The sequence below is a fragment of the Hippopotamus amphibius genome, chromosome 9 (genome assembly GCF_030028045.1).
Source record: "Hippopotamus amphibius kiboko isolate mHipAmp2 chromosome 9, mHipAmp2.hap2, whole genome shotgun sequence".
In the NCBI taxonomy this organism is placed as follows: Eukaryota; Metazoa; Chordata; class Mammalia; order Artiodactyla; family Hippopotamidae; genus Hippopotamus; species Hippopotamus amphibius.
The window spans coordinates 62,732,544-62,758,443 of NC_080194.1; the positions used below are offsets into that span (position 1 = coordinate 62,732,544).

Below are 25,900 nucleotides of genomic sequence, written 5' to 3' on the forward strand. Positions count from 1 at the left end.
AAATATTTTGTCCAATCAATTGATTATTTCAAGAAGGAGGTTAAATCTAGTCTCTTAACTTCATCCCAGTTAGAAGCGGAAGTGCCCAGTCTTCTTACATCTCGTGGCTCCTCCATTTGCAACACAAAGCTTGCAAGATCTCTGTGTTTTTTTCCATCAAGCCATGGAAAGAGAAAGAGCATGAAGGATCACATGTAGGTGATTTTTATGAGTCAAATCTGAAAGGGGCTGTTCATGTCTGTGACATCTCCCTGGCCAGATGTCGATCACATGGCCACATCTGACTGAAAATCTAATGGAAAATTTTAGTCATACTGAAAAAGAAAAGGGTTTTTGGTGAATGGCTAGCCAGTTTCTGCCACCCTGCACTTTTATGGCCACCAAATACCCATTTTACTCTTCCTTCCACATAAGAGAAGACACATTCTGTGTCAAGGGAGACAGCCGTCCAGGTATTTATGATCTTCTGGGATGCTCTTCCTTCTCCATTGAGTCTGAATATCACCTCTCCTTATCTGGCAGCATACGAAACAAAAAAAATAAATTATTTTCTCCCCCATGCCCACCCAAAAAAAGTATTGTAGCAGAGATGGGTTAGCTACAGCTCAAACTTCCGTTCAGACAAAGAAAAGGGTGGGATTCCACTGCGCTCAGTGGCCCATAGCAATGATGAATGTTCTGTCAGGCAGGCACGAGGAGGCCCCTCTCCCCTAACAAATGGGGGAGGTTCCTTCATTAGACTTCTGCTTTCTGAAAAGAACTTTTCACCTTTTGTGTTCTGCAGACCCTGACTCCTCCCTCTGGGAGGTGCTTTCCTATTAATTATCCTCCCTGATCTTTTATGGTGACAGCTGGAATTAGTCTGGGAGTGGTCCTATCTCAGAGGTTGCATAGATTTCATACTTCTTTTCTGTTCATGAAATTGTGGAGCCTGTACGTGTTGAGGCATATGTGGTCAAGATATCTTTAGTATTGGTTCATGACTTCTTCCATGTGTAGCCCATGCGTGATTCTGTATGCTTTCTCCTTTCATAAGCTATTACATTTTTGCCACTTCTTCTTGGCCAGAACTCAGTCACATGACCATACCCAACTGTAAGGAAGGCTAGGAAATCATACAGTCCACTTGCATGATCAGGAGAAAGAGGTAAAATATTTGGTGAGCAGCTAACCAGTTTCTGCACAGAAACCAATGCTGTGGAAAGTAGAGTAAGAAGATTGGAAAAATGGGATTCTTGATATCCTTGAGCTACTCAGTCAAGTGTCACTATATCACTAGATTTTTCAACAGTGTTAGCTAGCATTCTTTTTATTGCTGAAGGGTTTTATTTGGATATTCTACTATTTGGTATACCAAATATTGTAATTAAAACAGTTGCTAGGTGAATTTTCCATTAACATCATCTAACAAACCAAACACCCCCGATGCATTCTTCTTGTTATCTATTTGTGTAAAACACAGTCAGAATGTTTAATGCTTGGGTTCTCAATAAAGCATCTAATGTATCAGGCTTGCATCCTGGGAGATTCAGCTTGGTCCAAGGGATGAGGCTTTGAAATACATAAGATGAGAGTTTGGGGGCAAGCTAATTCCAGGTTTGAAGGAACCCTTGGAATTCAAGTTTATTTGAGAGTTAATCTCGTAACAGGAATGTGGTGTGTGATGTTCCACTAAGGCCTCAGTATCTATGGCAACATCTTTGAACTTCCCTAGAGGAGAAGAAAATCCACAGATTAGTCTCTGGTTCAAACTTGACTCCATGTTTTTCAGCTGAGAGATCAGCTGAGTCCTAACCACACTTCTTGATGATACCCAATTTGAACTCATGTCTTAAACTAAATTCAAACTACCTTACTTTCCAAGGCCAAAATAGAGCTGAGCATAGCTCTCGCTTTCTGGTGTCTGCATCCCTTTGTTTCCTTTATAAGAAGAGAAGCTCATTTTCCCATTTCCTTTTTCTGCTTTTGGGAATCATTCGTTCATTCATCGATTCAGTCAACAGGTATTTACTGAATGGCTACTGTATGTCAGACTCTGCAGTGTGCTAGAAAAAAGCCTGATTGAGCAACTTCCATAAATCAGGAAGGAGAAAAGCTCATAGAGCATTCAGGCAATTTCTTGAATGGTACTGTAATATTAAGGGAAACAATATAGGCTTCGAAGTCAGATACTACTGAGTTTATATTCTAATTTAATTACTTACAAACTGTGTTGATCATGAAATTAAGGTATCCTTTTCTGTGCTTGAATTTCTTCACTGTAAAAATGTGGCTAATACTGTTATTTCAAGGTCAGATTAATAGCTAAATGACACAGTGTTAGTGAAATGAGTAGGAGTATAATAAATGATCCCTTTTCCTCTTTTTTTTCTTCTCTCTCACCTTCCATCTATTTTCTTTTACCTTCTCTTCTTCTCTTCTTCATTTTCTGTTTTCCTTCCTTCTTTTCCAATGCCCTAAGTTCCTAACTACCTTTTCCAGGTAAACATGCTAATAGCTAAATTTCCATCCTCCAAGATTAAACTGAAATCCCAACAGATACTCCTCAGCACAAATACTCCAGACTATATGCCCTTTAAATGTCTAATCAAGACTATAAATAAAAAAAAACCCTTATGAGATTCGTACTTCCTTTCCTTCATAGACTGCTGCAGGGATAGTTTTTTCTTCTGATTCTAAAAGTAACACATCACTGTCCAACTGGGATGATGTCTATTGCTACTTTCCAGACATCTCACAGAGGTGTTACCATAGAGAGCAACTAGACATCCAAAATAATAATCACAGAGGGCTAAAAACTAGAAAAAATGGCAAGGCAAAACAATATAATGGAAGACAGAGAAGCATGAGGATTTAGTAAAGTTTCTAAAGCTGTTTATTTGTCTAATTGACCATACTTGATAAAAAATTACTTTTTGGATCTATTTCATTTTAATAAATAATTATAATGGGTGAATAATGAAAATAGATAGGTTTGTTTGATTCCATTTGCTGTAGAAACAGAGTATTCATTTTAGTGCTCTAGAAATTGTTTATCATATATTATCATATATTACATAAAGGATATATTTGTATAATTTATTTGTTGAATATCACCCCAAGTTAAATCTTTAATTAAAAAAAACTTTGAGTCTTTATTAAAATGTGTGAAATGCTTTGATGCACTCAAGATAAAGAGCGCTAAGTACTAAGCATAATTAGATGCAGAAAATTTGCATGTGCTAAAAATTATGTTTGAAGACCACATTGAGTTTTTGTAAAATTCACATTTTGGATGAACTCCCAAACTATATGTAAGATAATTTATATAGCTCAAGAAGGCTATTTTTATTACTCCATATTTAATTTTGAAAAAAAAAAGCAGATGTTTTATTATCTTTTGAAAAGGAAATGATATTTTGTTAACATCCCATTTCCTATGATATATCACCTCCTACATAATATGTTAAAAATAAGAAAAAAACTCATTAAGACTCTAGTGATGTTATACTTTACAAGCTCTACTTGGGTTGAAAAGTGATAATTTGCTAAGCTTCATCTTAGATACACTTTTAAGGGACAATGGTTTATAATTGGAAAAATATATTTCATAATGTTTGAAATGAAGGAAATCCCCATTATGTAAACAAGTAGAATTAAGAAATCAAGGTACACATATAGTGTTGTTACAACTGTATTTTATATATCTATATATTACATATACATTCTGAAAATGGAAATTAATAATAAAATAACATGCAATATAATGTTGGCAGTGATGTGTTAGATGATGAAGTTATGGCTGATTAATTTTTCTACTTTCTATATTTGCCAGACTTTCTGCAAATGCACCTATGTGAGTGTATAATAAAAAAAGAAAAATAGCTACTATTTGTCTCAGAGTGGTGAATGAAAATTCAACATTTAATATTCATATTAGAAGAAGCATTTATGACCTACTAGTAACTTTCCAAAAATAAATTTTCTTTTTGTTAATTACATTTTGTTCCTTCATAAAGTGGACAAGAGTATGTTATAGATTGGTGAAGAGAAGTTCAGAAAATTATTAATATTAAGCAATAATAGTTCATATTTTTTGAGCACCTACTCTATGTACTTTACATGCATTAACTTAGTACTTAGAACAACCCTACAAGGTAGCATTATTTTTATCTCCATCTTACAGGGGAAGAAACTGAGGCACAGAGAAGTTAAGTATCTTGCCCATGGTCACACAGCTAATAAATGGCAACACCAGAATGAACTGAGGCAATTTGGCTCCACGGCCAAACTGAACCAGTATCCTCTGCCTGCACTTACCAATGTCTACTCTGAGTTCTGAACTTTTGATTTTGCATCATTGTTTAATGGAAAGGATGAGTACTTCAGATCTAGATGGTTCTGAGTTTAAATCCCAATTCAAGAATTTACATGTATTATACCTTTGGAAAAGGGATCTAGCCTCTCAACATGAGTTTCTTCACAAATAAATGGGAATAATGGTACTAGTCAGCCATTAAAAAGAATGGGCTTGGATTACAGACTGGATATATACATGAAAAAATCTCTAAGACACATTGTTAAGTTACTTCCTCATGATTATTCAGGTAGTGAGTGGCAGAGCCACAATTCAAACTCAGGTCTGCTTGATGCAAAAGCAGCATGTGTTTTAGACTTAGAGGGGTTGGGAAATCACTTCTGGTTGTCAATGTTCAGTGATGCTTTCTAAGAGGAAGTTGAATTCTTTTGTCCTTATAGTATGAGCTACAGAGTTCTTTTGGCCCTATAGTATTGATATAAACCTTATATTTAGTCTTACAGTAAAGTATTGATATTCAGTCTTATAGCAGAGTTCTTTTCCTCTTATAGTATGGCAAGAGGAGTAATAAGAAATCATAACTTCCTTTTGTGCAGTGATCTCTTCAATTTCCTAAACAATTGCTTAGTCATTTATCTGATTTAATTTTACAACAAGGGAGGATGATAATATTCATCACATTTTACTGCTAAAGGATCTGAAGCTCAGAAAAATCCACTGACAACTCAAGGTCACACTCCAGGCGAGTTATAGAGCTGAGACTAGAGCCAGCAATTTGTCTTTTTTCAGTGGAATTTGAAGAATCGTGAATGCAACGTTAAGTGGTACAATTGGCCTCCCAACTTACTATGCCCCAGGGATCTGCTATATATATTTCCTTCTCTCAGCCAACATAACCATTACTTCCCTTACTGGGACCTGCAATTATAACCTTTTTAATGCTTGTCAGCCCAGTGTTCCAAATCTTGTTTTTCCTAGTTCTGCTAACTTCTCTGTATAATAAATGCCAGGCAGCACTAGCTAATTAGCAAACAGCAGACAATGCACACTGATACATAATTCTTACTCTTCCAAGGCCTCTATTTACTGCCACTGACTTGTGACCTCACTGTGAACCCAGATGCAATAAAGCTACCTCTGTGATTAGGGTTAGAATACATGTAATCTTCTTAGCCTTAGTTGAAACTGTGAAAATCCCTTTCATCTTCAATTATTATTTATTTGGCCCGTTTCTTTGGAGGGCAAGGGGCTGTCTAATCCCCCAGGCTGAGCCTCAGGAGTCTGTTTTAGCAGGAAAGAATGCCAGCCTTGCATACCAGCAGCTGGAAGACTGGGCCATGAAGCAGAGAGGCTACGACCCCGATGGGGCCGGAGATACGGAAGCTTCAGGACCTTGCTTGTCTGATGGATATTTTTCAAGGTTACTGCTTTAAAAATGACTCAAGAAGAGTTCCTGACAATGTAAAATTTTCCTAAATGGAAGAGAATTAACAAACTGTAAAACCTTTTATTAAAATAACAACAACAATATATAAACTGAGGTGCCAAGAGTGACTCAGGAGTTCCTGGTTCAGAGGATTCAGCTGATTGAACTACTGCATTCCTGAAGGATCTCAAGTCAGCAAAGCCAAGGTGTGCTCACTGAAAATGCACAAACTTTATCCCAGAACAGCTGAGACTGTTGGGAGATGTGTTTATCAAGACCATATACCCAGATTGAATTACCTTGGAGGAATTCATCTTTAATAAGTCAGTGGTAAAGGTTTGACTGAAGTATTATTTCATCAAATGGAGGAAGCAGCAGCAAAAAACCTTCCACTGCTGTAAACACTTGTCCTGTGGGGCCTGGAGTTTCAGATGCGTTTGGCCCTGATCTTCCTGAGGCTTCTGGAGGTCCTGGTGCCAGTTTTGCAAAGTTTATCATGGGATTATCAGCTTCAAGAAGTCTAATGCAAAAGTTTGGGAGGCCTCTGATCCTCCTTGTGTCTCTACTCCCTATAACATAGGTCAATTTGTGCAACATTATGCCTTACCTGGGGAAGATGATCCCAGCTGTCTAGATAAGCATCTCTTCTCCAAGGTGCACTGGCCAAAGGAGGCTGGCACCAGTCAGTATGGCTTCTGACTCAGGAACCTTGCTGCTGGCAAAGATCAGGTCAACAGAAAGATATTTCCAAACACCTTAAATGGGTAGACTTGAGTCTAAACAGACCAGAGCTAAGAGCTTTTTATTTTTCGGTAAGAAGAACAACAAAAAAACAAACTCCCATCTTTCCTCATTGCCACATGTTCTATCTTTCCTTTGAGTTCTTCCTAACCCAACTTTCTGAAATAAAGATGGTCATTAGATGGGAGGTGGGGGCAGGGATTATTGGGGATAGCAGAAACAAGGCACTTCTCTCTGCCTCCCAGCTTGCCCCAAGTTGAGTTTAGCTCAATGAAAGGGTCTTCCAACAGTAATGCAGTTTAAGAATTCCTGCTCCCCAAAGGCCATTTATTATCTGTTTCCCAAAACACCTAGGTTATTTTTAAGGCCTGGGCATGTTAGGGATTGCAAATCCATAGGCAACCTACAATTCCAGTGCTATTTAAACACTTTCAATGTGGTGCACTAGGGGATGGGAAGTGCTGGATAGAAAATTTTCGAATAATTTTCAGGAAGCTGCTATGAGATTGCTATCAAAAATCAACTTCATTGATCAAGCTGTATATTTATGTTTTAGGGAAGCTGTCACATTTCTTTAAAAAAGGAGGTAAATAGACCTAAACATCTCTTGGAAATCTAGTAACAATAAAATACTCTCAATGGAAGACTGGGCAAAGCAAGCTGCAGAAATCTTCCAGAAAGTAGAATAATGAGACAATAATAACAAAATAGTAATTTAAAAAATTTTAAGAATGCTGGTCTAGAGTTAGATTAGTTAGGAAAAGGCAGAAAAAAGCTGTCTAAGAAATAATGCAAAAGTGCCTCTGGAAAATCAAGTGCATGAGTATCTAGGTGTCAGAAATTACTTAGTGACTTAAACAAAGATATGTTATGTAAAATTTCAAAAGGCCAAAAGTAAATAAAAATAAATAGTAAATCCTAAAAGACTTCCAAAATAATAATGCATTAATTTTCACCAATTTTTAGTCAGTATATGTATATTGTAGAGAATTTAGAAAAGCATAAAGAAGAAAAATTACCAATAAGTCTATCATTAATATTTTGTTGTTTCCTCACAGCTATATGTATAATCATGCATATATGTTTGCAAAATAGGGATGAAAATATACATATACATATATATATATGTATATACATATATATACACACATATACATATATATGTATATATACATATTTATGATTCATATGTAATTTTATATTTTGCTTTTTCCAAGATAATATTATATACTAAACATTACATGGTTCTAAAAATTCTTCGTAAACATGATGTTTAATGGATATAAATATTAAATTTTATGGATATGACTTTGTCTTTTTAACCAATTTTCTATTGATTGGTGTTCAGATTGCTACTAAAAATAGTGCTGCATTAAATAGCTAGTGCATACATAAATCTTTGAAAGACTGATTATTTCTTTAGGATGGATTCTTACAAGTGGAATAATTGTTTAAATGGCATTTACTATTTGTTGGATAACTATGCCTATATTTAAGACTCAATGCATATGGCCAGGTGATCTTTGAGAAGGTCTGAACAATTTAGAGAAGCTATTCAAAGGAAGTTGCAGGGGCGTGAGATGAAGTGACCAGGCTGACTTGGGAGTTAGTAGGAGAGTCACAAATGAAACATAGTCCTTAAAACTTCCAGTCCAGCAGACTTTGGACCCCTGGCCCCTTCCCATTGCTTTCTGCAGAAGCTGGCAGCAATGCTCAAGTTCCTTGCAGAAAAAAAAAAAAACAGGCAGCATATAGCATCCAGGACTCAAAGTGATTGGCTGTAACATAAGACACGGTTTCACAAAGTTCATATTTTCCATTGTCATTAAAACATTTACTGAGTGTCTGTGACAGTCAGGACATTTAATGCAGCCTAGTCTAAATGACAGAACACGTCTTGAGCCCATAGGTGGGGCATGGCAGGGGCTGTGCCAGTTGCTGGTAGGGCATAGAATTTGTAGGGTATAGACTGGGAAGAAATCTACAAAAACAGTGCTGATAGGACATAGACCAGTGAGACGGCATATATATAAATTGCTATTATATAGGCATGCTTGGGAGGTAGATGACCTCTTCCTGTCTAATTCAGGGAAGTTTATCATTCAGGATTTGCTTTGGCTGCATAGAACAGAAAAGGGAAATCAACAAAGGGTGATACCTCATTGTAGTTTTGATTTGCATTTTTCTAATAATTAGTGATTGAGCATCTTTTCATGTGCTTTTTGGCCATCTGCATGTCTTCTTTGGAGAAATGTCTATTTAGGCCTTCTGCCCATTTTTTGATTGGGTTGTTTGTCTTTTTGATATTGAGCTGCATGAACTATTTGTATATTTTGGAGATTAATCCCTTGTCAGTCGCTTTGTTTACAAATATTTTCTCCCATTCTGTGGGTTGTCTTTTCGTTTGGTTATGGTTTCCTTTGCTGTGCAAAAGCTTTTGAGTTTAATTAGGTTCCATTTGTTTATTTTTGTTTTTATTTTCTTTACTCTAGGAGGTGGGTTGAAATAGATCTTGCTGAGATTTACTTCAGAGAGTGTTCTGCCTATGTTTTCCTCTAACAGCTCTATAGTATCTGGCCTTGCATTTAGGTCTTTAGTCTACTTTGAGTTTATTTTTGCATATGGTGTTAGGGAGTGTTCTGATTTCATTCTTTTACATGTAGCTGTCCAGTTTTCCCAGCATGACTTATTGAAGAGACTGTCTTTTTTTCCACTGTATATTCTTGCCTCCTTTGTCATAGGTTAGGTGGCTATGGGTGTGTGGATTTATCTTTAGACTTTCTTTATTGTTCCATTGATCTCTATTTCTGTTTTTGTGCTGGTACCAGTCAGAATTGCCATCATCAAAAAATCTACAAGCAAAAATGATGGAGACATTTTGGAGAAAAGGGAACCCTCCTACACTGTTGGTGTGAATACAAATTGGTATAGACACTACAGAGAACAGTATGGAGGTTCCTTAAAAAAGTAAAAATAGAAGTATTATATGATCCAGCAATCCCGCTATTGGGCATGTACCCAGAGAAAAGCATAATTCAAAAAGATACATGCACTCCAATGTTCACTGCAGCACTATTTACAATAGCCAGGACATGGAAACAACCTAAATGTCCGTTGACACAGGAATGGATAAGGAAGATGTGGTACATATGTGCAATGGAATATTAGCCATAAAAAAGAAAGAAATAATGCCATTTGCAGCAATATGAATGGACCTAGAGATTGTCATACTGAATGAAGTAAGTCAGAGGGAGAAGGACAAATATTGTATGATATCGCTTATATGAGGAATCTAAAAAAAAATGGTACAGAGGAATTTATCTACAAAACAGTAGTAGAGTTACAGGTGTGGGAAACAATTTTATGGTTACCATGGGGGAAAAGGAGAAGAGATAAATTGGGAGACTGGGATCGACACATATGCACTACTATAAATAAAATAGATAACAGATAAAGACAACATACTATATAGCACAGGGAACTCTACTCAATACTCTGTAACAGCACATGTGGGAAAAGAATCTAAAAGAGTGCATACATGTATATGTATAACATTTACTTTGCTGTACGGCAGAAAGAACACAATAGTGTAAATCAACTGCACTCCGATAAAAAACCCACAAAGGGTTAAGTAAGATAGACTGTATTTCTCTCACACATAAGTTCAGAGGTTTCCCAAGCAGGGAAAATGGAGTCAGAGAGATATCCTTAGGAAACAGCTACTTGATGAGATGTCAAGAAGGACTGAAATGAATAGGACAGGATGAATGGGAGACATTCTGCAGGAAAGAATCAGAAAATTGGTGTCAGAGTGGAAAAGAAGGCACAAGCAGGAAGGAGGCAAAATGACATCAAGGTTTGGGAGCGCCACATCTTTGGGGGAAGACGATCAGTTTCCTTTCAGGCATATGGACTTTGTGGTGAAGGCTTCTGTCAGTCAGTTTCTTGTGAGCTAAGCCTGGGCTACTGTGGCAGTCACTCCAGGACAGCGTGGGGACCTCGTGTGAGGTTCTGGAGTGTCAGCCTGATTATGCTGCCCGTGAAATGGTGCTTTGGTTTTCTTGGGTAGGCACACCTCTCAGCACTGATAAGATAAGTGCAATTAGGATGAGAAAAGGTTGGCTGGACAACTACTGAAACCTAAAACACTGATGCTCTGTACCTACTGGAGAGACCTAGAAAAAGTCATTATGATGATTTCTGGGAATGCTCCTTTAAGATTCATTTGGTACACTTTTTTTTTTAAATTTGTTTTCTTCTTTTGAAAACAATAATGTTCCCTGTAAAAATAAAATGAGAAATATAGAAAAGTAGAAAAATATATAAAACAAAGCAGTAATTTCATTATCCAGAGATCATCTCTGATAACATATTGGTGTATGATTTTCTACATCTTCATGAGTGTATGTCTGTGTTTGCATAATGGAAATTATGTATTTTATGCCAAATTGGGTATAATTTTGTAATGTTTTTCCAATTTTAAAGTGCTATGAAAAAACATTGTGAATATCTTTTCAGGTGATTTCAATATTTTTCTTAAACATCATTTATAAAGTTTGTATAATACACCATCACATTTTTATAATGTTGTAATATTAAACCTGATACATATTTAGAAAGTGCCTGTTGTTTTCTGTGATAAGCAACATTGTAATATGCAGTTATGAAGTTAAATTTTTATAAACCTCTCTCTCTCCAATGATAGATTATCATAAATTCCTATAAACAGAATTTTTAGGTCAAGGGGCACATACATTTTTAAGGCTTTTGATACATACAACCAAATTTCTAACAGCTTTTTCTAAATTTTAGTCCCCCCAGGACCATGATAGTGTCCATTTCTTTGCATCCTCATTGATATTGGATATTATTAGTATTAAAACATATTTGTCAGTTTGAAACGTGAAAAATGGTATCGCGTTATTGTTTAACTTTTCTACTTCTATTACTGTGAAAAGTATTTTTTAGATTGTTATTAGCTTTGTGTGTGGTCAATTGTTTATTCATATCCCTGTTCCTTTATCTATTTGGATATTTTAAAATAATTTACAAGAGTCCTCTCTCTGTGTGTGTGTGTGTGTGTGTGTGTGTGTGTATGGTATATTCCTTTTTTGCCTGTCTTAAATGTCAGGTATTTAAAACAGGCAATAATCTCCCCGACTCTGGATTTGCTGTTTGTCTTGCTTCTGGTGATTTCATATATATATATATACACACACACATATATAATGTGTGTGTATATATATACATAGGTTGGCCAAAAATTTTGTTTGGGTTTTTCATAACATCAGTGAAAAATGTTTTCTCCTTTATGATTTTTGCCTTTTGCATAATGCTTAAAAATCCTTTGCCCACAATAATATGACTAGATATTCACCTCTACGTTCTAATAGTACTTTTATGGAGTAGAAGAAATGCACTAAGGGATCTGAGATAGGATCAGAAGACTCAGGTTGCTACGATGTGTGGCAATAAAGAGGGAGGAGTCAAGTGTGACCGAGTTTCCAGGCTTGGTAGACTTTGGGGAGGGTGGGACCGATGACTAACACCAGGAATACAGGAAAGGGAACAAGTCTGTTAGGGTAGATAATGACTTCAGCTTTGCTCATGTTGCATTTGAGATGTCCTCCAGAGAGCCTGGTAGAAATGCCCAAAGGGCAGTTGGAAGAAGGGTGCAGAATACAGGAGTGAGGTTGGGGTTTCAAGAACAAATACAGAAATCATCAGCAGACACTTGACAGTTGAACAGCACTTTCTCTTCAGTGCATATCCTGGGCCATATGCTGAACCTTTCACTGCATTACTTCCTTGAGGCTTCTGACAGCTCTAGGAGGTAGACATTATTAGTCTCATTTTCTACACGAAGGGACAGGCCTACAGAAGTTAGAGTACTTTACTAAGGTATTACACCTGGTTACTGGTTGACCCTGAATGTGAAATCAAATAAGCCTGTCTGATTGCTGAGTTTATTCTCTAGCCTGGTTTGCTCTCTCGTCGCAGGAGTGGATGAGCTCAAGCAGGGAAAGTCAGAGTCCCAAGGGTGGAGCGTTGCCCTCTGGAGTGGCAGGCAGCAAGGAAGGGGTGAAGCCAGTGAAGGGGTCTGGGAAGAAGGTAGAGGGCCACGTGTGTGTATGCCGTGACTCTAACCAGCATGCCGACAGTTTGATGACCGGGGCTTATATTTTACATATTTCTGTCAGTAAATGAGACCCCACTCCTGACCCTGACCCTCAAAAAATTCTGTCACAGTGCTTTATGCATAAAATATTTCTTGCCTGAACCCTGATGGTGTGTCAGTAACTTTCTTGAGCTGTCCTCTGAGCGAGGCCATACCAGTCCCTGTGTCCTCACTCGTTAAGAATGAAAGGCTCACTCACAGGAGAACCTCAGTATTATTAAGCTGTTGACTTCTCTGAGAGTAACAGAGGTAGGCTCCTAGGTTTATCCTCTCTACACATGCTGGGTAAGGTCACTCCCACAAACGAATAGCATGCCATCTTTCCTTGAGCTGTCTTCTTGCTTGAGTTGTTGAATGAGTGTGAGATACATCCTTTTATCTTTGAATCATACATTTTTCTTTTCCTCCTTTCTTAGATATTTCCCTACATACTTAGGCCTTTGTAAAATATACAGTCAGCCCCTTTCCTTACAGCCTGAATATATGGTAGCTTTGCAGAAACCAAGCTGGAGTAGAAGCCTGGGCCTGGATTTTATCATATGCTAAAGGAGTGTGGTGGAGTAGGAAAAGCAGGGATTTAGGAATTAGGAGTTATAATTTTCATTCTGTCACTTTTGGGCAAATTATTTAAATTCTTTGAATCTCATTTCCCTCATTATAAAGTGGGGGTATATACTAACAGGGTGGTTGTGAGGGTTAAACAAATTAACCAAGATAAGGGGCTTGGCCTATTGTAGGCATCCAGTACAAAGAGGCAGAAACTCTCAGTTCATATAGAATCATTTTGCTCCATATTCTTCTAAATTCTTGCCTTTTGCCCATTCCATAGCTCATTTCCACTCATTCATGTTGGGTGGGTTAGGAGGAAAATGAGCCCTAACTTACCGCGTCTCTCCAACACTAACCTGATGTCTGCAGCTATGGTACATAATTTTAGTCATTAATAAATCTACTGCTGAAAATGATTTAGGGCATAATCTGGTTTTCTTGGTCCAGACTAATGGAAGGGTTCAGAAACTCACCTGCAATCATTTTCTGATGGTAATCCATAAATATCCTCTTATAGCTTTTCTTTCTGGTGAAAAAGTCAAACATCAAAATTCCTGTAGACTGAAATGTGCTCATTTCAAGCACTTCCCATACAGAATCCATCTTGGCCGCTTTCCAAATAATCTAAAAAGTGTTGTGTACTTCCAGACAACTGCTGCACCCCTGAATCAGTACTGGATGTAACTCCCATTGCAAGTTAGCACAGGTTTTAGACAAACCTACAGGATAAAAGGGGAACTCCTTGAAGATAACAGAGAAATGAGCTGCAGCCTTAACTTGGCAGAACTATTTATTAAAACAGTGATTTAGGAGATTTTTCAAATGCCACTCTCAGTTGTAGATCTCATTTGAGAACTCTAACCCTCTGCTTCAGGAATGAACATTCTTTAGGACAGCCCTGGCTTGTTCCTGTGGTTTGGTGTAATTATTAATAGTGCCTCTTTTCACTCTTAAGAGTCTTGGTTTGGATGATAAAAATTTATGGTCTCCTCTTATAGGCCTTTTCAGAGTAAAGTTCACCTCTTTGAAGATCGCATTAATCTAAGAAAAAATTACCTTACCTGTCCTACAACAGAGTATCTGGCACCCTATCTTACGGTCATTTAAGTGTTTCTTCAGAGTAATAATTAAGAACCGCACAAGCTAATGAATAACTCCTTTTGGCTCTCTTATTGTTGAAAGCAAATAAGGTAACTTCATAGGGGCTCAAGTAATACAGAAGGCCTGGAAGGAAAACATGAGGGTTTCAAGTTTATGTCTGCAAAGAAATTTCCAATCATTTAAATTAGTTTTTCCACTTAATATGTGCGAGAATATGTCCCCAAGCTGGACAACAAGGGAATGGAGCCTTAGAGAAATCTGACTCTGTGCTTTCTGGAATACCATTCATCCTTGAATTCTGAAACTTTGTGGTCTCATACACCTTTAATTGACTTGAGTCACCTACCTTCCTGTTCTTCAGGGGACGGTGTGCTGTGGTTTAGCAATTTGAAAGTAAGACTGTCAAAACATTCCCAGAGATGCTTTGAGAGTTACTGCAGGAAGCAGGTTTCCATGGGGCAGGGCAGCTGCTGGGAGAAGGAGCCACATGGCACAACCCCAAGTCCTGCTCTCTGGAGAGGAGGAGAGCCGGCTTCTCAGGATAAAGCTGGACATCCTTGTGTACAGTCTGAGGCAGATGCAGTCTCAAGTTGAGACAGATGGGTTCTTATGAAGCCTCATAATCTGGGGGTAGAGGGAGAATAGGAAACAAGGATGGTCTCCCTGTTTGCTACAAGGATGGTCTACCTGTTTGCTACTGCCCTTTTCATCTAAAGAAGCTCTAGCCTGAAACTAGTTTATATTCTATCCCCACCTAGCTGGCTTCCTATTTGCAACCTAGTTCTGAGTAAAGGAAATCAGTTCAAAGGAAAGCAAGGGAGCACAGAAAGGTTTGCCTTCCAAAAAAATATGCTTGGAGAGCCCTTATCTTGGCGCAGGGGGAGAAATATACAGCAGCTGGAGAGAGAACAGAGGCACAAAACCAGAAGGGAACTATGGCATAATGTTTGTTTTGAAATGGCCCTTCCACAGCCTTTCTCCCAAATCTCCTTAAGTGGGGCTGGCTGGGGGATGGAGTGCAGGATAGAAAACTCCACCTCTCGGGTAATGGTGCCATGGTGTGGGTGGTTAGAAGGCTGGGGTGTCACTCTTGCTGGAAGATGTCTAGAAGGCCCAGAATTCTGATGTTTTAGGGTCAGAAGTACTCTCCAGAGATCCTGCAACCCATCTCCCTCATTTTCCTCAGGGTCTTTCAGGATCTTACCGAACTGATAGCCTGGGGTGCTCACCAAGCCATTTTAGTCTACAAGATTTAAAAATTATAAACCGAGAGTCATTTCTTCCCACTGTGAAGAATTGTCATGGGACCTAAATGAATGACTCTGGAAACAAACTGGAGTACTTCCTGCCTAGCCAGGGAATTCTCTCACCATGGCTGACCACTGTGCCTGGAGAGGCAGGGAAGGGAAGCTGAAGCTTCAGGACCCGGTCCTTAATTTTTCATTCTTTTGCTTAAAGAGCCCCTCCCCCCAAGGGTATAACCGTCAGGTCCCGGAAAACCTGAATTTTGGTCTGCCTGCCTCACACAGTAAATCTAAATGTTTGATGCTCCAACAGGCTCCTGATTAGAAGAGACTTGGTGAGAGTGTGGATGACTCAGCCAGACCCGGCTGGGAAAACACGCTGGGGCCTGTGAGGAAGTTGGATCAGGCATAGCGTTGAGAACTGGCTCACATGATGTCTCAAACTTCCACCGCCTCTTTGCTTCTACCACCATTAGCTTCTTTTCTTTTTTTTCTTTTAAACTCTTGAAAGCTTTATTGTTTTAAATTCATTTTAAAATACAGACCCAATCTCTAAGCAATGTAGAATAAATGATCTAGTTTTTCCATTTGGGTGGGGGGAGGTTGTTAGTTGTGTTTTTCAAGGAATTTGCCCATGTTGCTTAAATTTCCAAATGTATTCACATAAAGCCATTCGTAACACATTTTCATTCATTTTTTATGTCTGTAGGAATTGATACTGACAAGTTGTGTTTTCTCAAATTAGGTCTTTATCAGTATTGCTAGGTGTTTGTCAATTTGTTATGCTTTACAAGGAACCACCTTTTGGATTTGGTGATTTTCTTTTTTATCTTTGTTTTTATGTCCTTGTTTTGTACTCTCATCTTTATTTTTTTATTTTATTCTACTGTTAACACCATTAGCTTTTTGCCCAGACCAAGCTTGTCTTTCAGATCTACAGACCCAGGATTGTGGATCTAGTGGGGTCTTATTTTGCCATCACCCCTAATTTTGCAGGCTCTCAGAATGGCTTAGACACCTCAGGTCCATGATCTGCCCCCTTCCCAATACTCTTCTCCCCAAACCACAGTGTTGGTCAGTGCTCTAAGCAGGTAGAACACTTGGCCCGTTTATTAGATATAACCTGCCTGGTGTGTCCCTGTGTGAGTAGAAACCAACTAATATATTACAAATTGGGTTTATTTTTCATTTGTCTTGTCTGTCTCTACTCACAAGAAGGTAAAACTTGTGAGACCAGGAATCTTTGTGTTACGGCTTATCATCCCAAGCACAAATATATATTTGTTAAAAGAATAAAAGAAAAAAAAACCTCTTTGATACTGGAGGACTTAAGTTCGAATCTGGCTTTTTCCTCACTAGCTGTTTGCTGTTTGACCCAGGTACGTTCCTTAAAATATCTAGGCCTTGGTTTCCTCATTTGTAAAAATGGGAAGAATAATAGTATCTATTTTTAAGACTGCTGGGATGATTAGGTGACATATGTATAAAACCCCACACATAGCAAGTGCCGGATAGATGCTTGCTGTTATCACATAAAATAATCTGACTAGTTGTTTAAGCTGTCTTCCAATGCTGCTGGGCCGAGGCTAAAAGCCATGGATGCCCTCAGTGTTTACAGCCCAATTATCCTCCTGGTGAGATCATTGCTACTTGAATAGGTGTGAGAGTGCTCGGTGTTCACACTCCCTGGCTGGTGATAGGTCAGGATTACCATGACCACGTCAGGGAAGAAAGGAGGCTGGGACAGCCCAAATGTCTTGCACAAGGTCACTCACCTCGAAAAACCAGGGCGTGCCGCACCCAAATCCAGCTGTTCTGCCTCCTGAAATTGTATTATCCGCGCCTCTGCCTCCACTCTCTCTCTGCCACATGGGGTGGTGGCGGGTCCCATGACCTCAAGAGCCCTGTGTTCAGCCAGGCTTGTTACTACCGTCTTCGCAATTCACTTAATTTTTTTTTGACGCTCTCGCTCGCAAAACTTGGAACATAAGATCCACACCTTCAAGCTCTGTGGCCAAGATCACAGGCGAGAAGAGCACTTCGGAAACGGTAAAGTGCTCTAGGAGTAACTTCTGCAAAAGGCCTTTGCACGTGAGCCCCTCACTTTCCGGGGCCCGGGGAATCGCTCCGGTCTCCATCTCTCTCCAAGGCCGCGCGGTGCGGGGTAGGAAGGAGGATTACCCCCTGGGCTCCTGTCTGGGCGTTTCTGCAGGCGGCTGAGGAGGAGTTCCGCCCTTCGCCCCTGTCGCGTCCCGCCCTGCAGCCGCGGCTCCCTCGCGCCCGCACTCGCGCTCCCCGAGTCTCTCCCGCCCAGGCCCCGGCTGCGCGTCCCCGGCCCGCACTGCACTGCACCGCGCGGCGGGCGGGCCGCCAGGATGCAGGTCGCGCAGAAGGAGCACCTGTACAAGCTGCTGGTGATCGGCGACCTGGGCGTGGGCAAGACCAGCATCATCAAGCGCTACGTGCACCAGAACTTCTCCTCGCACTACCGGGCCACCATCGGCGTGGACTTCGCGCTCAAGGTGCTCCACTGGGACCCGGAGACCGTGGTTCGCCTGCAGCTCTGGGACATCGCAGGTGAGCAGCGGCGGAGGGGATGGGGGCGGGAGCGCCTCGCAGCGGTTCTCCAGTCCCCGGGCAGCGACTTGCGGCCAAATGGGAGACCCAGATCTCTAGAGCGCTGAGCCGCAAGACTTTTCCTGGTGGGCTGGAAACTTGGTTTCAAAGAAAACAGTTTCTCTTGCGCGCGCCGAAATTTCAAGCGCATTCACTGGCGCTTTGGGGCTGGCGCTTTATTTCCCTCCCACAGCCTCCCCTGGGATCTCTCGACCCAGCGCGGGCCTCCCCGGGGACCCAGAGGGAGACTATCGAGAGCTGCTTTCAGTTCTTGGTCTCCAACTCATTTTTTGGGCACGGACCGTCCTGCCGGTGACGCGGCCCTGAGTGTCCTGCCTTCCCTTCCGTGCCCGGGCCACCGAGGGGAAGTCCCTAGACCGGTTCACAGCGGGAACCGGGAGAGTTCCAGGCTCCAGGAGTTTCCCAATTCCTGTTTCCAATCGCTCACTTTATTCCAGCTTTTGCCACCCCCTTTTCTACCCTTCAGTCAGCAAGTTGGAGAAAGCTGAGGACCTTTCTGTGTATGTATTGGGGTTAAAGTATTATTTCTCTCTCTCTCTCTCTGGCTCTCTGTCGTCTGTGAAAAGGAGATTGAGAATATATTTCAGGGCCACTTTTGTTTCAAAATCTATGACATTAGCCACAGATTTCTTGATCTGTCCCTGAAGTTTTTACTGAGAGATTTGGAAAATGAGAAGCATCTTTACCATAATTGAAATCAGACTTTGATTCCTAGGGTGTGGACCAGAAGTTAGGCCTTCAGTCTAAGATGGGGGTATAAAGAGTGAGTCCTTGGACCCAGGCTGTTGGCAACCTGGGCACGTCCAACCCCTCAGTACAGATCCTGGCTCTGCCACTCACTAAGCTGCTCAGTGGCTCCAGACAAGTCCCTTCAGCTCAGCTGCATCCTTGCTAAGGTGGAGAGTGGTTGGACAATTGACAGCTCGGGAAAACTTCCTGCTCAGAAGTTCTAAGATCCTCTGGGATTCCCTGTGAACCCCTTCAGACAGTCACTTCACCTCTGCCTATTTCATAGTCTGTGGCACTAGGAACCTTTATAAGTGCTGAAGCCAAACTGGCCACTTCTCTTTCAGAAAATATAATCATTTTAGCTGGTGCATTTGATTGGAAACTCTTTATCATGGCTTGAAACGAGAACAAATGTGGAAAATTTTCGAAAGGGCATTTCTGGTTCTGGGGACTCCAGTGCCTCTTTAATCATGAGCTGCCAGGTCTTATGATAAAACTCTTGGCACGTGAACAGATTCAGGCCTTTGGTGTCGTCTTTAGCATCTCTAGTAGTACAGGAGTTATAAGAGACCAGAAGATATCATCAGTCACTATCTGATTGGGCTTTATATCTAGAAAATCCACTGTGAGTCTGTGCACTTTGCTGCTGCTTGTTTTAGCATCTGACAACTCTTCCAGCTGCATCAAAGTCTCTAGGACCCAGGTTTAGAATTAGCTTACTGTTTGGAAGGGGATGCAGCTGCAATTTAGATTTTTATGTGAAAAGCAAATAGTGATGCAACCTCAGGCATGTTACATAAAGTCTGTGGGTCTCAGTGTCCTCACCTAACAGGGACAATAGTAGGGTATACAGATGAAGAGCCTGAATTCCAGAGTCCAACTGCATCCTTCTGAATCTTGGTTTGACCTCATATGACCTGGGCAATTTTAGGCAAGTTCCCTAACTTCCTAGTCTCAGCTTCCTTATCTGTAAATATACAGAATGCTTTCTCCCAACAAAGGAGCAAACGAGATGAACAACTAGCAAGTGCTAGCTAAACCCATTAGTACTTACACCTAGGAGAGCTGCACGTATTGTTGTTACACTAGCTACCATTTTTTTATTGAGCATATATAAATGCTAGGCAAGAAGGACATGATAAATGTGCTAATTAAACCTTATTCAAGGATAATTCCTAGTAAATGATGAGCACATATAATTTATTCCAAAACATCCAGCACCATTTTTCAGCTCTATCCATATTATAACGTGCTGTCGTGGGCAATTTCATTCCCAAGCTTAGAAATACCTCCTGCGCCATGGTTCAGTTCTGAAGTTGCTGTGGAGGCTATAGTTGCAGAATTTTGTGTAAATAAGTTTGTGTAAATCTGAGGAGCCTTGGAAAGGCAGTCCTCTTTAAGGGCACGGCTTCTTTAGTAGATCGGTTATCCTTGCCTTCTCTCTTCTATTTCTAATATGTTTTTGGACGTTAATCAGTACCACTGTGCAGGGAGTGGAAGAAAATGGAATGGAAATCTATTTCTGAAAATTTGATTCTTGCTTATAGGGTTTTTTCACTTTATAGAATTATTAAAAGAAAAAAAAGAAAGAAAGAAAAGTTCACACTTGAGACTCTCCCTTCCTACTCCTCTCCAAATCCTGATGCTATGATTACTCCATTAGCACTTTCAAAGAGAACTACACAATTTTGGCTAGACCTCTTGATGTACTTTGGGAACCAGCTACAGGAATTAGGACAGTGATAGTAACAGTAGCTAACATCTTTTAGGCCTTTATTCTTACAATTGTCAGTGCATATTTAATTTTTAGTTTCTCAGTAAAATAGTTTGTTAAATGGTAGTGCTGGAACTTAAAACTTGGCCGTTGAACCCAGCACCTCGGTTCCTAACAGCTTTGCTCTACTTCCCACAGTTTGAAAATAGAATACTTTAGATGTATTCTAATAAATATGCTATAAATTATGGGTATTCTAAAGCTGTAATACTTGACATTGGGAAAATCATGAAGCCTTGCTGGACCTGAGTTGCTCCATCTTTAAAATGGCAATTGTTTCGTTTTCCTGTGATATCACATCTTCATGCTGTGTTATCTCTGGCAGTCTCCATCAGCTCTAATATCGTCTCACTGTGTCCAGTTAGTACGTGGCAGCGTATTCCAACTTCTTTACTTACTACCTTTGTGACTTGTGCAAGTTGCTTAACTTCTATGCCTTGGTTTCCTGTCTAAAAACTGGGGACAATAGCAGACCCTGTATCTTAGAGTTAAAAGAATGAAATGAGCTAACTCATGTGAAGCGGTGCCTGACACATTCTGGAGGTGAGCTATTACTCTTGTTGTTTTAATTGTTATTACAAACTACTTTCACGTACATTTTCCTGCTTGATCTTCCCAGCATTGCTGAGGGTATTGTCAGAGCAGGTGGTATTAAACCTATTTTATATTAGATCAAGAATCAGAGACCCAAGGTCACAAGAGCTCGCATGTGGCAAGGGAGAATAGGAAGAGCAGGTTTCTTTAACTTCATTTTTCATGCATATACATGAGAGAAATGACCACGTCAGGTGCTCATCAGAAAGCCCAATTCCAGATTTAAGAAATACAGTAGAAAATAAATTAAGTTGGCAGGTAATTTAGAGCGTGCTTCTTCCTCATGTGAAAGTTTCATTGCAAGACTCTCCTAAATAATGAATTCCCCTAAATAGTTAAAACAAGATCCAGCTTATAAGAAAAATATTTCCCTGCAGGGCACATCTATGTTAACTTTCCCCATCTAAGCTGTGTGACAAAGAAGCATTGGAATACTCAACTACCCAACAGGCCGAGTGACAGCAAGACGTAGCCTGGGTCTAGAGTCAGGAGCCCAGAGACGCTGACTCCCCATGTCAGTGGCTGTGAGATTCATCTGGGTCATAGTGGTGTGTTGTTTTAGTGTTTATAAGGTGTTTCTGCATTGTGAAATTCAACCGAGGGAAGGGTTTGGAATTGATCATCTCTTCAATATCTATTTCTAAAAGACTAATTCTCCAGGAAGTTTTAGAAGAAGCGTTTTAAATATCCATGCAATAGATCTAAAAATGAGAAAGAGGTAAATTTGGCAACCACTGTGTCAGGCAAAAAAATAAAAATGCATGGCAAGTCTGGGCCATTTTCTGGTGGGTAGTTTATTGCCTTGTTTCTAGCCTGGCTAATTATAGATTTTCTAAATACCATGTGGATTAACATGCTGTGTGCTTGCAAGTAAACAGTATGTACACTGAAAAAAACAGTGAACTTTCCAAGTGAGGTGAGGGATGGGCGGGGAACACACTTCAGGGCTTCTTGCAGGGAGGTCATTAGAATCTTCGTGCTTCACAGACGCAGGGGCACTAGGCCTGTGGGACAAGTCCCCTCATCTAGGGTTTAGAGGACTAGTTCTGACAGGCGGGCACATAGCAGCCTGGCTAAGGGAAGCTAAGTCTTTTGAGAGAAGGAGGGAATGTGGGGAGCAGCTCCTGTGTGTGTGATTGGTGTCTTCAGCAAATGTGTATATTAAATGTCTGGTATGTGTTAGGCACTGTGTTAGGTGAGGGGGAAACAAAGAAGGCTAAAGAATTGAATAAGACTTGATTCCTGACCTCAAAACGTTCACGCTTAGTGGGCATGACAGCACAATAGCAAATCACTGTAATGGTAAGTAAAGGGTATTGATACAGGTAACTCCAAAATACTCTGGTGATGCAGAGAGGGTCCTGTCTGCACCACATCCATTCATTCTCTGAGATTAAGCATGATCAGGCTGAAAAGGCCTCTAGCTAGTGTGATATTTCCTGTGCTCTTACCTAGCACCAGTAACCCCCTGTGAGGGACTTCAGGGCCATACAACTGGAGATGGAAGTTCATCCTCTGGTCCTCTTTAATTCTGTCTCCTTCTCCTGGGGAGCTCGTGCATTCCCATGGCTTTAAACTCTATGCTGATGACTCCCAAACGGTGCTTATAACCTTGCCTTCTCACAAGCTTCAGGCATACAATTTCGTCTTCCTGCTGGACATAACCTTTATGATAACTGACAAATATTGCAAGATCAATATGTCACAGCTAAGTTGCATAAAAAAACAAGATTGTTGTTTTTTCTATGTATAAAGTAATATATACTTAATGTAGCAAAAATGGAAAATACAAAAGAAAACAACAGTACAACAAGAAAGGAATACAAACATTACCCTTCTTAATGAAAGTAGTAAATGATGCTATTTGTAAATCTTAATTAGACATATCTCTCCACATACTGGTCTTCCTAGTTTATGTGAACTATACTACCTTTTACCCAGTCACTAAGACTTGAAACCTCTGTCATATTTTCTCCTTCTCCTTTGAGCCTTACATGCTATCAATCTCCAGGCCAGTTAATGATTATTTTTCTCCTGTCACTGCCCTAAACCAGGGACAGTACTATTATTACTTACCTGTCCTGCTGTCAGAGCCACATGGCTAGTTCTAATCTCTTCCTCCACCAGTTCTTATATGTACTAAGGTCAAGTTTATCTTCCCAGAGCATCACTTTGGTGGTTCCCCATTGTTTATAGATTATAAACATCATGGTGAAAAGAGTTAAAGTGGTTGGGATTGGAGGGATGATGACTAGAAGGAGGACAGATTCTAAGTTACAGAGCTTTTGAGGGAGGAGTTCATGGGGTCCTAGAAAGTAAGAAGTAAGTGGAGTCTTTGAGGCCTGACCAGGTCAAAAGGAAACCCAGGATCTGTCCCATTGTGTCCTTGTCAGAACACAGTTATGCTCATTGAGAGTCAAAATGGTACTTAAATATTTTGTTTGATTTTATTGCATTTCACTGAAAAGTCATTTTAAAACCTCAGGATTTGAGAGGAGTAAGATCTTGCCTGGGAAAAATTATTCATTCACTTGATAAGCATAGTGTTTTAGGGGGCATGAAATGGACATTGGTATGGAATCTGATATTCTGGTGGAGTCTAAAGATATTTGAAGGTAATCGTGAAGATATTTACTGAATGTTTTGATAAGTGCCCTGAAGGAGAAACATCAGGTGCTAAAGAAGGTCAAACCATGGCCCTTGCTGTAGCCGTGATGTGGAGGTGAGGAGACGTGGTGAGGGCTGTGGGTAGTGCAGCCTTCCTGGAGATTACAGTGTGTGGAGGGAGGGGTGAGAGGGAACAGCGGACAAATTAGGAAAGGATGTATTTGCTAAGCCAATGGTTGAGTGATAATTTCTTACATTTATAAATTTATCAAAATAAACTTTGCAGTTCAAACAGCACAATAATTCTGGCAAATGGCTCATATTATTTCTAGTTTTATGGGTGAGGAAACTGGGCCAAGGGTAAGTAGAACATGGTGCCTAGCACATTGTCGTTGCTCAATAAAAATGATTTAGTGTTAAATAGCCAGTAGGGTTGATATTAGAGTCATTGCTCACCTGAAAAAATTTTGAAGACAGTTGTCTTGTGATAGGTTTAGAGCCCGATTGCTCCGTCTTCTGAGAATTAACTTTGGCAAATCCTGCTGAGCGTTCAAACCATTGAGAACCCTTTTCATTTTTTTACTCTCTTTGATTCTGGGATGGACATTCCCAGATGGATATGGTGGCCTTACTGCTCCTGGGGTGGAAATCAGGTTTATTCTGTCAAGGGAGGACCCTCATCTTCTAGGTGGGTGTACTAGAGTCATCTCCATCAACCTTGCAAAGTCAAGTCTCAGACTCAAGCCTGGGTTTCAAATTCTTGAGTTCCACTAATTTTTTTCAGCTGTCTGAGAACTTGGTTGAGAAGTTATATGATCTTAAATTACTCATTGAAAATAACTCAGGTTTTGAAATTCATGATTCACCATTCCTTTAGTTTTCTATTCTCAGGTATTAATCAGATCCTATCCTTTCTACCTTGGAAAATAACTGTCTTATCCCTCCTTTCAGTGGCCGTGTCTTCCTCACAACTTAGCTGAACTACTGGAGCATCATCCCAGTGCTCCTCCCTTCCTCCAGCTTTCCCACCCATTAGCTTGTAATCTACAGAGGGGAGGTTTTTCAACACGGCATCGTTCTCCAGTTAAGTATTCTCCACTTTGGCGTCCTTCAGTGGACCCTCATCACTTTCAGAATGAAAGGCTAAACATTTTAGCGTGAAATTCAAGGCCTTTCGTGATCTGGCCTCAGTCACCCATTCCAGTCCCATCTCTCATACCTATGATTCTTCACCATTCTGGATATCTTATAGTGGCTTCAGTTCAGCTACATTTTCCTTTATACTGTGGCTCATACAGTTGCCTCTGGCTAACTATACTTTCCCTCTTCTTTACTTAGCTCCTATGGGTCCTTTGTTACTCACCTATCTCACCCTCCTTCAGGAAGTCTCTTTTGGGTCCATGTGACAGAGAAAGATACTGTTTATCTGCTCCCATAATATCCCATGCTTATTCCAGATTAGAAGTCCTCTACTACTGCACTGAAATGCTTTTTCCTCCCAACTGTAACCCTAGTACTTGGTATTAGTGAGTGATTAATAAGTATTTATTCGACAAAAAGTTTCAGTCAACTATTTCATCATTGCCCTAAACATTTATTCAACAAACAAAAGAAACTTTTTGTTTATGAACAAAATAAATTTTTTTTTCACGCTTGAAAGACTTCATAATTTTATAAACATTAACACATGAAAAATGCATACATTTTAGAATCGATAGAGAAATCACTTTTCCTAAGGTGGCATTATATTTTATTTTTCACCATAAAAACTGGGGAGTTGGGACTTCCCTGGTGGTGCAGTGGTTAAGAATCCGCCTGCCAATGTAGGGGACGTGGGTTCAAGCCCTGGCCTGGGAAGATCCCACATGCTGCGGACCAAATAAGCCCGTGCGCCACAACTACTGTGCCTGTGCTCTAGAGCCCATGAGCCACAACTGTTGAGCCCACATGCCATAGCTACTGAAGCCCGCCTGCCTAGAGCTGGTGCTCTGCAACAAGAGAAGCCACCGCAATGAGAAGCCTG

General features: G+C 40.2%; 1 protein-coding gene and 1 long non-coding RNA gene across 2 annotated transcripts in view; one reads left to right on the forward strand and one right to left on the reverse strand.

Moving 5' to 3' along the window:
• LOC130860303 (uncharacterized) overlaps positions 1-17,428 on the reverse strand; it is a 37,349-nt gene extending 19,921 nt beyond the window's left edge. Inside the window, exons 1-3 of the long non-coding RNA XR_009055401.1 lie at positions 17,312-17,428; positions 13,665-13,910; positions 6,331-6,435 (exon numbers count right to left, since the gene is read on the reverse strand). This is a non-coding gene — a long non-coding RNA (uncharacterized LOC130860303). The remainder of the gene's footprint in view (positions 1-6,330; positions 6,436-13,664; positions 13,911-17,311) is intronic.
• A 156-nt stretch (positions 17,429-17,584) lies between these two features.
• RAB38 (RAB38, member RAS oncogene family) overlaps positions 17,585-25,900 on the forward strand; it is a 64,729-nt gene continuing 56,413 nt past the window's right edge. Inside the window, exon 1 of the mRNA XM_057748286.1 lies at positions 17,585-18,113. Coding sequence (XP_057604269.1) covers positions 17,912-18,113 — 202 coding nt within the window. The 5' untranslated portion in view covers positions 17,585-17,911. The remainder of the gene's footprint in view (positions 18,114-25,900) is intronic.